General features: G+C 39.0%; 1 protein-coding gene across 9 annotated transcripts in view; it reads right to left on the reverse strand.

Moving 5' to 3' along the window:
* PAM (peptidylglycine alpha-amidating monooxygenase) overlaps positions 1-13,224 on the reverse strand; it is a 123,372-nt gene that overhangs the window by 72,041 nt on the left and 38,107 nt on the right. For 6 of the 9 annotated variants that reach the window (XM_064641768.1, XM_064641767.1, XM_064641764.1 and 3 more), the window contains exons 1-2: positions 2,154-2,379; positions 877-997 (exon numbers count right to left, since the gene is read on the reverse strand). In XM_064641768.1, the coding sequence (XP_064497838.1) occupies positions 877-997; positions 2,154-2,245 (213 nt within the window). In that variant the 5' untranslated portion in view covers positions 2,246-2,379. Of the gene's footprint in view, positions 1-876; positions 998-2,153; positions 2,670-13,224 lie in introns of those variants that run through there. The other 3 variants (XM_064641772.1, XM_064641769.1, XM_064641765.1) reach the window with 1 other exon arrangement.

The raw sequence follows: 13,224 nt of genomic DNA on the forward strand, positions 1-13,224 counted from the left end.
GTATATTTCACTGGAATAACAGCTCTTGCTCCAAATTACATGTTCCAGAGGGGTGCTCCCCAATAACTTGAAACTGCATTTTCCCTTCAGTATTTTTGAAAGTACTATCTGCAACAATGAGTCATCAGTTACTGCAGCACAACATACTGCTCTTTTCAAGCACCTGCAGCCCTCTAAAAGAGATGTAGATCTTTTAATGATATATATAATTCCCTGCAATGGCTCATTGCAAAAAAAAAAAAAATCATCTATCTTGCTTAATGAAACTACATGTGAAAATGACAGTCAAATCTGATACTTTTATGTGAATCTTAAAAATGTTAATGCTAATTTTAAAAATCTTGTCTTCATTTTCACTTACTTGGTTCAGTAGAATATAATCAACTTCATACCTGAAAGAGTATACCCATTATAACTTTTTATAGTAGCTTTCATCGAGTATTTTGAGGGTTAAAATATTTGGTCTAAAGTATTAGCCTTTTTAAAATGCTTTTTGCTTTTTTTCTCTCAGCTTGCCAAAGTTGTAGCAACATACAATTTAATGTAACTAAATTCACTCATCTGAGATTTGGTATAAACTGCAACTCCAAATAAACATGTCTTACTAGCACAGCTGGAAATATTTCACTTTATAAAACTCATATTCCTTGTTTTAATAAACTTCGACAATTCAGTTTAAGAAACCAATAAAATGAATCAGATAAAAAGATTATTTTCTCATTTGAGGTTACTTTTTTGTTGCCTACTCTTCTCTGAACATAGATATGTACCTACAAAAGTTATTCCTGATTTTTTATGTGATTGATACTGTAGGGAAGGCATTGTTTTCCTAGCTTGCTAAAAAACAGTAAGTGGCAAAAACTGCAATTCTCTCACCTGCTTAGGTGTCACCCCAGGCATGCGAATGTCCAGTGCAAAATCTGACAGACCAAGTGAAATCACTGGCTGCTCACTTCCAAGGCATTCACTGGAAAGAGATCTGGCTGTATCTTTATATCTTGGAAAGAAGGAAAAAAGATTTTTTTAAATATCAATTTTGTTATGTTTTTCTAAAAAGAAGGGTCTACAGAACTAGTAAAGAAGTTTGACAATGCTCAGTAGTTCCAGGAGTCATCTGAAAATTTCACTCCTTCATGAGCTGAGGAAAACATCATGGTTATCCAGTACTTACTGAAGTAGTTCCTTTGAGCAATCAGACAGACTAGTTTGGGAACATTAGCTGAAAATGTAACCTATTGTCTCATCCTAATAATTGTCTGAGTCACATGGATGTCCAGACAGAGAATCAATTCACTGTAAAAGGTCAGGTACTGTTAATAATTCAGACCCGTTCTGGAGTTTTTTTAAGCCTATGTGTCTGATTTATAATTGTACACAGATTAAATCTAAATTATATGCAAATAGGAAACTTTTAATTGAAACACTATGACATTTATAGCAACTTCTATGCTACTTTGAGTAGCAAAGTAAAACTTCAGCTTCACCTGAATATCAAATTCTGTACTGAATGCAATACAGAAACAAATCATACAAAAAATGTAGATCACTGTAAAGAACTTAATGGTAAGACATCAGAAACATGATGTAGCACTGTCATAAGTTTTGAATATGTATTTTCATGTATAAATAAATACAGAAGCAACATGATAAATACAGTACCCAATATAACTCACTAACAGTAAAACCTTTTTTCAGGAGCTGAGAGGCTGCTTCTCTTGGCCACACTACATTAAAGTTTACCTATGTGATTTTGCATTCAAACCACCCCTAAATTTCCCAGGATTGCTCAGTTTTAACATAGTTGATACCTTCTTGCTAAAACATCATTTTATATCGCAAGCTAACTCAGGCATCTAAAATATATTTACTCTCTGTATAGTCTCAAATACACCTGTTAGTGTTATCTAAAAAAGTTCTGCTTTATTGTGTTATCATCCTAAATTCACCTTTAATGAGCAACCTATGGATAAAACATGAGTTTCTATCTTCAATGTGACAAGAGTGCCATTTCAAAATTGCAGAGAGAAAATTCCTAGCAATGAGCAAAACCAAACAAATACCATACACATTTTAATCTAGGACATGCTTTTTCACACTTTTGTAATACTGTGACTCCATGCATTCAACACATAACATTTTCCTGCATAACTCACCTCTTGAAGACCGAAAGCGGGCTTCTGAAACCCAAGCAGATGTTTTGAAACAGAAGAAGCAGTATTAGCAGGTTGTTAACAAGGCCAGCCATGTCCACCCTGCTGTTTCTGGCCTGATTAAGTGAGCAGAAAAAGGGCAGCGTGGTTCTATCGGCTGTGATCCTGACAATTAGGCGGCAGCAGCAGCAGTATCATTTCACCACTTCATTATTGTGTGCTCTGCGGGCATCCTCCAGCTGCTGACAGACCATCTGTCTTGGAAGGTGATGCGCTGTAAATCAGGAAGGTGGATGATGCTATGTTGTCTCTATTATTAGCTGTAAAAAGCTGTTGAAGAATCTTCCCTTGCAGACAGATGACACTGTACTTCTGTCCACTTAGGGAGCTGAAAAAGAGTGGTGCTACTGGTGCTTTCTGCCCACGTTGTCCAGTTAAATCTGCATGTTCCTTATCAATTCACAGCACCGGAGACGTCAAGTGGCATCACAGAAACCAGCATCAGTCATCCTTCAGAACCTGTAAAAATAGAAGCAGATAACACATTACAGCGCTAGTTCTTCAGCAAATCCCTGTTGAGGCATTTTAATACATTAGTGAGTTCTCTCATAAGCTTTAGCCCAATCCAAGTAAAGACTGCACTGGTTCTTTTGATTCCTCCTGTCCCTCCCCTTTGCTCCATACAGGGTCAGAGACTGATACATTCAATACTGATAAACAAAAAGTACTCTCAAACATATTTCGGATGATAGGAAGAAATATAAAAACCTTCTCAGCACACAAAACGCAAAGCACGGAATATTTCACACATAAAACCACCAGCACAGGGTGGTCTACCAGCAGCAAAAAAAGGGCCAAACACTGACATAGCAAGAATCAAGGTTTGCAAATTTTATCAACTATCACCAAATGTTTCTGCACATATTGCAGGTTTGGAGAATACTTTACTTTTAATTCAACATGTAATAAACCATTATGTCATTAAGGTATCTGTTTCTTATGCACTTTAGTTACTTCTAATATCCATTTCAGAAAACTTATATCTACAAATTATTTTTGAAAATACTGTAACAAAAACTATTGAGATCAGAGTACTTACATTAGTTAAGCAGTTTTCTATCCTTTCACATACTGAGGTCGTATCAGCATAAACCACTACTCTCCTTCCTGCTTTAACTTCAACTGTTCCTCCCCATTCTAGTTAGCACAATATTTAATTTCAAATTTTTAAGGTTTTTTCATAATTATGCTAGAAAATCACATTCTGTCTTACTGAAGACGTATAGTAGTTTTTTGTGGGGTTTTTTTTGAGAATTCCGATTTTGGCAGAAGGAAACTGTCAAGTCATAATAAAAAATCTTTAACATGTATTATGTATTAATTCTTCTAAGATAAATACTAATAAGAAAAAAAAACTCCCAAGCCCAAACATCTCCCAGCCCCTGGAACACATAGTCAAAATACTGCTATAAGGATGAAATAAAAAAGCAGGATTCTGACATGAAACCAATTAGAATCCACGTATTTTAGGAAAAATTCCTTCCATTTCAGAGCACATGGACCAAAAAGGCTTCTTATAAAACAAAAGTGCTTAAGCATACAATAAGAAGCCACGCTGGCTAAACAGCGACAGAACTCTTTGCAGGATTTAAAAATCTGATCACATTAATCATCATTAAACTTGCAAATTTTATTCATTGAAGGATGGCACAAAAGATTCAGTCACAAACAACTAAAAATAGACTTCATATTAGTTTTCAGCTTGCCAAAAATATGCCAAAGCTGTCCAAAACCACTTATGCAAGCAGATGATACAATCTTAATTCCTTTTTTAATGTAAATTTTCATGTCTCCACTTTTTGATCTAAACAATTTTCACTAGTGAACTATACAAAGCTGCAAGACATAGCATTGCACAGGACTGTGCTTATGATGAAAACCAAAATCATTTAAAAACAAACAAACAAACAAGCAAAAAGACAAGTGTGACATGCTGACATGCTTCACAAAAGTCAAGACAACTATAAAAACAGAAGGCTTCATTACTTTTACGCTTTAAGGTGTATCTACAAAACAGTAGCTGTTCAGTGTCTTTGTAAACCATCTGACTAGAAGTTCTAATATATTTTTTTATTTGTATTATGCAACAAATTGTGTCTTTTTTTTCTAGACCATACTGCAAATGCACTTGACAAGCAAGAACTCTGAAGAACAGACACAGAAAAAATACGGCGAGTTTTAACATATACAGAATTACAATATTCTGATTTTGGTTTTAATATGAATATATATTTTCAAGTGACTACAGCAAAAAATAAATGCTTAATTTTTGCTGGCTTTACTAAGTCTGAGATTGGTTACATCAAGTCTGCTACAAACATCTAGCTGGTATACAATTAATAAAGGAAATTTATTTTATATAAAGGAAATAAAGGAAAGGAACTGAGAAACCAGATCACTAATAATTCCCCTTCAACTGAAATATGAAGTTTTCTTTTTAACAGCTTTCAATTCTCACTAGAGAACACACTTTAATGTTAGAGGAATATGTGACAATTCATGGCTTTTAGAATGCCAAGAGTGAGGGGAAGAGTAATACTCTGAAACAGTCTAAAAAAGCAAAGAATTGAAATCTCTAGTGAGACAAATACACATATGCCTAACATCTGACAAATACAAATATGCCTAACATCTCTACGTTCTACTTAAAAACAGTCCAGTTTCATCCCCAAATGCTTTTTAAGTTTTATCAGCTGGATGAATATGAAATGGATGAAAGTTTAATGCACCTGGTACTTCGGATTAGACAGCTGCACAAGTAAATTTTACATGTAGAAGAAAAGAAGAGGAAAAAAAAAAAGGTAGCACTATCTTGAAGCAATTTCAATGTAATTTTAGGTACCACGCAACACAGAAGGATATGAGATAACAAGGGGAAAAAGTGAGGATGAGAGATTCAACAATAAGATTACACAATTACTTAGGTTCATTTTGTGGACATCTAGATACCACTGTTATGTTTTCAATTTGGGTAAGAGATCCCAAGGGAACAGAAGTAGTGAAGTAAAATGACATAATTGATGACAAAGACTAGAATGAAAGTAGAGAAAGAGAAATGGAAATTGGATTGGGCAATGTAAGCATGGTATTTTATCCCACATGCCCCTCCCAGACATAGCAAAAAACAGTTACATAAAACAAGAGAGTAAAGAAAAACAAAAGCAACTACCATGAAGATTGAAGGGGGAGGGGAGAGAAGGAGATGAGGGGAGAGTGGCCAAGAAGCTGAAATATAAAATAGAATAAAAAATAAACAATATAACAATTTAATGTCACACAAATTAGAAGTATGTCTTTTGAAAGAATAGCAATTAAATTATTAATTTCTAAAAATCAACTACAGAAAAAGAAAGCTCTGTATTAACCACAAGTTCATAAAGCACATTACAGTAATCTCTTTCTTGAGTTTAGTCACTAGAACATTTTATGTACAGTATCAAGTGAACAAGCCAGAAGCAGAAACCACACCTTTAATCATCACTACCTTTGAAGAAAAGACAAATTAGAAGATGATTGAAATTTATGGAGATTAACATGCAACTCTATCACAGATGATAATTTCTCACAGTTTAATCCCTTTTCTTGCTTCTTATGCATTGAAATAATGAAAATTAGCAAGGATTACTTGAGCTCTGTCTTCAGCCAAAGCAGAGTCCTCATTTTGTTTTAGGCAAAACATCATGCTTAGGCAACAACTGGGTATACAAACAATACTGAGTTCAACAAATGAACTGCAGCTAGGCCTCCAACTTGAAGTACTTTGCTTCTAATAACACAGGATAATCAATATGTAGTGGGATCAGCTTATGGATTTATTAATGCACTAAATGCAGCCACTTAAGACACTTCGGTCAAAGATGCAGAGAAAAACGTGTTTGGCAAGAAGCTGTCAAATTAGACAACATCAATAAATCCTCAATATCAATAAAAAGCATCCCACAAAACAGGTACCTAGTGGTTAGGAGAGCAGTTGCCAAAAACAGAGGTATATAATGCAGATGACCAGACTGGGACAAGTGACTGATACACCAGATGGTCACGCTGCTACCCAGAGAGATCTGACAGGCTGGAAAAAGGGGCTGACAGGAACCTCATGAAGCACAACAGGAGGAAGTGCAAAGTCCTGCACCTGGGGAGGTACAATCCCAGGCACCAGAACAGTCTGGGGGCTGCCCAGCTGGGAAGCAGATTGGCAGAACAGGCCTTGGGGGTCCTCATGGAAACCAAATGAGCATGAGGTAGCAGTGTGCCCTTGCTGCAGAGAAGGCTGTATTGGATTTACATGGCAAGGTTTTTGTAATGGGAAGGCTACAGGGGGTGGCTTCTGTGAGAAGCTGCCAGAAGATGCCAGAAACTGTCCAAGAGAGGCAGTGCCAGCCGGCTCCAGGACAGACCCACCACCAGCCAAGGCCAAGCCCATCAGTAATAGTGGTGGCACCCCTGGGACAACAGATTTAAAGAAGGTGAAAAAGTTACTGCACAAGAGCAATTGCAGCCAGAGAGAGGAGCGAGACTATGTGAGAGAAGCAGTTCTTCAGACATCAGGGTCAGTGATGGAAAAGGGAGAGGAGGTGCTCCAAGTTCTGGAGCAGAGACTCCCCTGCAGCTCCTGGTGAAGACCATGGAGAGGCAGTTGTGCCCCTGCAGCCCATGGAGGTCCATGGTAGAGCAGAGATCCACCTGCAGCCCATGGAGGGTGAGCAGTTGGATGCTCAAAGGAGGCTGTGAACCCATGGGAAGGCTGCGCTGATGCAGGCTTCTGGCAGGACCCGTGGTCCCATGGAGAAAGGGAGTCCACCCATGACTGGAGCAGCCTGTTCCTGAAGGACTGCAGCCCATGGGAAGGATCCACATTGGAGGTTTGTGGAGGATTCCCACAGGAAGGACTCTACACTGGAGTAACGGAAGGAGTTCTCCCCCTGAGGAAGAAGGAGCAGCAGAGACAATGTGAAATGAAGCGACTGTAGTCTCCATTCCTGTTCTGCTGGGGGGGAGAAGGCAGAGAATTCGGGATTAAAGTTAAGGCTGAGAAGAACCAAGGGATAGGGCGAAGGTGGTTTTAAGATTTGGTTTTATCATTATCCTGCTACAGTTTGACTGGTAATAAATCAAACTAATTTCCCCAACTTGAGTCTATTTTGCCTGCAATAGTAACTCATGAGTGATCTCTCCCCATCCTTATCTTGACCCCTGAGCCTCTCATTATACTTTCTCTCCCCTGTCCAGCTGGACAGTTGCCCTGTCCAGAAAGGGAGTGACAGAGAAGCTTGGGTGGGCGCCTGGTGTTCAGCCAAGGCCCACCTGCCAGAAAGACCAATGGTATCTTCGGCTGCATTAGCCAAAGCATTGCCAGCAGGTCAGTGAAGGTGATCCTTACCCTCTACTCGGTGCTGATGAGGCTGTGTGCAGTTCTGCGTTCCCCAATACAAGAGAGACATGAACATATTAGAGAGGTTCCAAGCAAGTGCTGTGAAGATGATGAAGACACTGGAGCATCTTTCCTAAGAGGACAGGCTGAGAGAGCTGGGACTGTTCACATCAGAGAAGAGAAGACTCAGGGGGATCTCATAAAGGTATAGAAATACCTGAAGGGCGGGTGCAAAGAAAATGAAGTCAGGTGCAAACTTGTTCAATATCTTTATCAGTGATCTGGACCACGGAATCAAGTGCCCACTCAGCCAGTTTGCAGATGACACTGAGTTGGGTGGGAGTATTGATCTGCTGGAGGGCAGGAAGATCTGCAGAGGGATCTAAACAGGCTGTATTGATGGGCCGAGCCCCACTGGATGAGGTTTAACAAGCCAAGTGCCTGGTCCTGCCTTTGGGTCATAACAATCCCAGGCAGTGGTACAATCTGGGGGAAGTGTCTGGAAAGCTGCCCAGCAGAAAAGGACCTCCAGGTGCCCACTGTAGTTGTTGGCTGCCTTGTATTTTCCTCTGCATTTGTTCAGGAAGATGATGCCCTCACCCCTGCCCACCTCAGCAGAATATTAATTTTCCATCAGATTAACTGGTCAATCTGCCAGCAGGCAACAGCTGGTCACCTCTCACAAAAGAAAAGGTGTAAGCATACAGCTGGGGCTGTAAAGGATCCCCTTGTTTTGGCAGCAATCCACACTAGATTTGGTATAATATTAAAAATAATTACTTTTAATATTATATTTTAAAATTACATTTTAAAACTATATTTTAATATTTAAAATACTTTAAAAATGAAAGTGGTAAGTTTTAAAATATACTTTTACTCTTGGTTTAATTTATAAATTAATTTATATTTTGCAAATTCCTGTCTTCTGCTACCAAAACATTTTTCAGATATGAATACTCAAAGAAGGAAAATAAAAAAGAGAAATATGATTGGTCTTAATGTTTTTATGAACCTTCTCCAAAATTTGTTCTGCTGAACATAAGTATAGCATATATTTTAAAAAGAAATATTTCATGATAAGAAACCTCTTGCCCACTCTATCAGAGGAAGCACAGTATTTATACATTCAATAAAGAACTGTGACTTGAATTTTCCTGTATTATAGAAGTGAAACTCGATTCATCCTAACAGGATTTATTCTTTGAATGCTTTCCAACATTCAACAATTAGACATTGTGTATTTTTTCCTGCTTAACTAAAAGTATAAAATGACAATTAATATTAAGTTCAACTTAAAAGAATGGTTCATAAGGGCAACAGAATCCATGAAAAAAAAGTTGAATGCCTGTATATCTGAACTTATTTTGAGAGATTTTGATGACTTGAAAAGCATTTTTTATGAGTTTCCTACTGGGAAAGTACGTTCTACTTACTATCTTAAGATAGACTATCTGTACCAAGAAAAATCAGTAAAAGTCCTTCAAATGCTCTGTCAATTCAGTAGATACGGTGAATTTTACCTACTAGACAGCACTTTTTTGTTGTTTTGGGTTTTTGGTTGGTTTGTTGGTTGGTTTGGTTTTTTGTTTGGGGGTTTTTGGTTGGGTTTTTTTTGGTTTGTTTTGTTTTTGTTTTTTTTAATGAACTGAAGTTTTATACAGAGAAAATAGAAGGAAGAAGGAGAAATAGAAGATGAAGAACTGTCATTCATGCTCAGCATCTCCTTTTTGGAGATCAACATAGTCACAATCCAACTTGCACGTTCCTAGCTGCTATAAAGAGAAATCATAAACTCTATCATCCCAAGCCATAAGCAAACCCTGTTCACTAAACAATACAGGAAATTTCAGTTGCACATAGTAGGCAACTCATACAGCACTAGCAGTCATGGAAATCACAAAAAAAGAAAGTAAGGAAACAGGTTAATGTTTATGCAAAATAAAAACAGGGACATTATTTCCAGGAGGATTGAGAAAAGGAGTTTATTGTCCTCTCCTAACTTATAGAATATATAGAAATTAAAACCACCCTTAGATTTTTTTTGTGAGCATCATAAAATGCATGAGAAAAGACAGAAGAACCAAGGCAAGCCAAAAAACCCTCACAACTCAAAGTCTCAGAGTTGCTGTCACTCCAGGCTCTAAGCTCTACAGACAGCTGCCATACTCAGCATTTCCAAGATGACTGAAAGGGGTAAACTTAAAAGTTTAAGCAGACTTGAGTTTGTCAGATCAGCTTTTGGAATTGTTAATTTTCTAACACTGAGTGAAAACAGAAGAAAATGTGTAGGGAAAAAAAAAAAGATGCAAAAAAGATTTAACTGCTACTTTACAATGTAATTAAACTTACTAAGTAGCCCTTGCTTATACAGTTCAAGACAAGATTTTTTCCTCATGTTCTCCATCGTTGTACTGTTAACTATTAGGTATAAACTTGTTTAAGAATGGGGAATTGTACTTTTTTTTATTGAACAGAAATATGTAAACAAACCACCAAAAACTTCCTTTCCTGCTCATATTAATACAAATGTTCTTGCATTAGTAAAATATCAGGAGACCTCAAGCAGAAATTTACTTTTACAACCTGAAACAAATGCATAAAACTGCTTGAAACACTCCCTATTAAAACAGTATCATACAAAACCTCCTCTTCTTCTTTTGGGAGTCACAGACATTTTTTCAGAAGTCTGAAGACACAACAGCATGTATTAGTTTTTTAATAGCATTTGGAAAGCATTTTATTCACAATAAATCACCTTCTAATCCTTCTGCTTTGAACAGGTATCAAAACATGCAAAATTTTCTTGTCAGGGAAGATCAACACTTTTTACAGAAAGACAACATCTTAGCAAACTGCTAATTTCATAGAATGAAAAAAATTAATGAGCTGGATGGTACTAATTACTTGCTTAAAAGGCAAAAAGCGTAAGAAGCCCCTGCTTTCATTTAACATCCAGATCACTATCATTAGCACAATATAATAAGAATAAAAGTCCACTGAAGTGCCCTTTGTTTTCCCTCTGTTATGCAGAAATAGAAAATATTAAAGGAAAAATGTTTGACAGAGTTAGAATTAGCCTCCAAAGATACAGCAGATGAGAGATCATTTCAAATACTTAAGTTCAATTACACACTACATATGAACTATGAATTAAATTCATTGCATGTCCCTTCACTAAGGTCATCAAATCAGGGCGGGGTAAGCTGTGGGGGGGAGGGGCTTCTGTGACAAGACACCAGAAGCTGCCCCCATGTCAGACAGAGCCAGTTCCACCCAGCCCCAAGATGGACCTGCTGCTGCCCAAAACTGAGCCTGTCAGCCAACACCGGTGTGCCTCTGCTATAACATATTTAAGAAAAGGTAAAAAACACTGCACAGCAGCTGAGAGAGGGGTGAGAATAACTGAGAGAAACAACTCTGCAGACACGAGGGTCAAAGAGGAAGGAGGTGCATGAAGTGCTTCAGGTGCTAGAGATGAAGTTCCCCTGCAGCCCGTGGTGCACACCATGGTGAGGCAGCTGTGCCCCTACAGCCCATGGACGTCCATGGTGGAGCAGAAACGCATCTGCAGACCACGGAGTGCACCATGCTGGAGCAGGTGGACGTACCCTGAAGAAAGCTGTAGTTCCAGAAAAGGGGAGAAGCTCATGGAGGACTGTCTCCCATGGGAGAGACCCCACAGTGGAGCAGGAAGAAAGCATTATGAACTGCACAGATCAGGGGGATGAGACAGAAGAGTTGAGAGTGAAGTTGAGCCTGGGGGAAGTTGGTTGCAGATGTGTTATTTCTCATTATCCTACTCTGTTTAATTGGCAATAAATCATATAATAGAATATCCTGAGGTGGACAGGGACCCACAAGGATCACCAAAGTTCAACTCCTGGCCCTGTACAGGACTGCCCCAAGAATCACACCATGTGCCTAAGAGAGTTGTCCAAATGCTTCTTGAACTCTGTCAGCCTTGGTGCTGTGACCACTTCCCTGGAGAGCCTGTTCCAGTGCCCAAACGCCCTCTGGTGAAGAACCTTTTCCTAATATCTAACCTAAACCTCCCCCTGACACAGCTTCAGGCCATTCCTTCAGGTCACTGGTCACCATTGCTTACTAATACCTTTATATCCTTCTTATATTGTGTGGTACCTAAAACTACACAGAGGGCTCGAGGAGAGGCCATCCCAGTGCAGAGCAAAGCGGTACAGTCTCCTTCCTTGCCCGGCTGGCAATGCTTTGCCTCAGGACGTGGCTGGCCCTCCTGGCTGCCACTGCTGATTCACATCTAACTTGGCATTGACCAGGACCCCCAGGTCCCTTTCCACAGCACTGCTTTCCAGCACTTCATCCCCAGTCTGTACACCCAGGGTTTCCTCTATCTCAGGTAGCAGAATCCAGAACTTTCCCTTGTTGAACTTAGTGATTGCCCAACCCTCTCACTTGTTCAGGTCTCTCTGCATAGAGACTCCTTGTCTTCAAGGGAGTCAACAGCTCCTCTCAACTCAGTATCATCAGCAAACTTACTTAGTGTACCTTCAAGTCCTCTATCCAAGTCATTAATGAAGATTTTGAAAAGCACTGGCTGTAAAATGGAGCCCTGAGGAACCCTAACTAATGACAGGTGGCCAGCCTGATGTCACCCCACTCACTATAACACTTTGTGCCCAATCTGTGAGCCAACTGCTCACCTATCACACATGATGGATATATTTATCCAGTGATCAAGGGGCTTGGTGGACATGGTGTCTAGCCAAGGTCAATGCAACACATATGGCTATTAGTCTGTTTTAAACTGGTTCATTCTAACCAAAATCCATCAGGGTGTGACTAGGTGAGTAGCTGAAATCAGAGAGCACAGACAACAGGTGATGGAGCACAGCTGTTGCTCAGACTACCTGTGACTACAGCCGTATTACACCACCGCGGAACCCTGCAGGTTGCTCACTGTCATCAAATAGGACATTCCTTTCTCTCCTCTCTTCCTCTTTCTGCCCACTGCAGAGATAGGCTGGCTTTTCTTTCAGATTACTGAGTTGGAGTGGTTCCTAAAGGTACTAGATGAACATGAGCACTGGAAAAAGGAAAGAAACACCACTGTGTAGCTAGGAGCCAGGACAGCAACAAGGATGGGAAACACTTCTAATGTTAGAAAACTACCAGCTCTCCTTGGCCATGCAATTGTAATGCACCTTTGTGCCTGTTGTTCTACAAATGGTGTTTGCTTGTTCTATACACGATCTTTATGAGTACACTGCAATGATTACTTCCACAGTTCCTATTTGCTCAACAGGACACTGGAATGACCTGCCAATGTAAATACTATCCAAGGCAACCCCCCTCACACACCCTCTGAAAAAACCCACCTAAATAAACCTTACTAAGTAATGAAAGGTATGGCTACTAGAAAGAAAAATGAAGAACATTTTTTCCCCCCCTTGAATTGTATGCCTCTTAAAAGCCATTCCAGGTAAAAACATGGAATATCTTCCCATATATCCGGCCTAAGCGATGTACTTAAATTGATATTTACAACATCATATCTCTATAAAAATCACAAGCAACTTCAATTAATGAAAATAATTCAACAGAAGTTTGTTAGAGTTCATTATAAAAGTGATGCCCTGGTCTTTCTTTTTTCAAAATGGCTCAGATAAC

Source organism: Pseudopipra pipra, chromosome Z (assembly GCF_036250125.1).
Source record: "Pseudopipra pipra isolate bDixPip1 chromosome Z, bDixPip1.hap1, whole genome shotgun sequence".
Taxonomy (NCBI): Eukaryota; Metazoa; Chordata; class Aves; order Passeriformes; family Pipridae; genus Pseudopipra; species Pseudopipra pipra.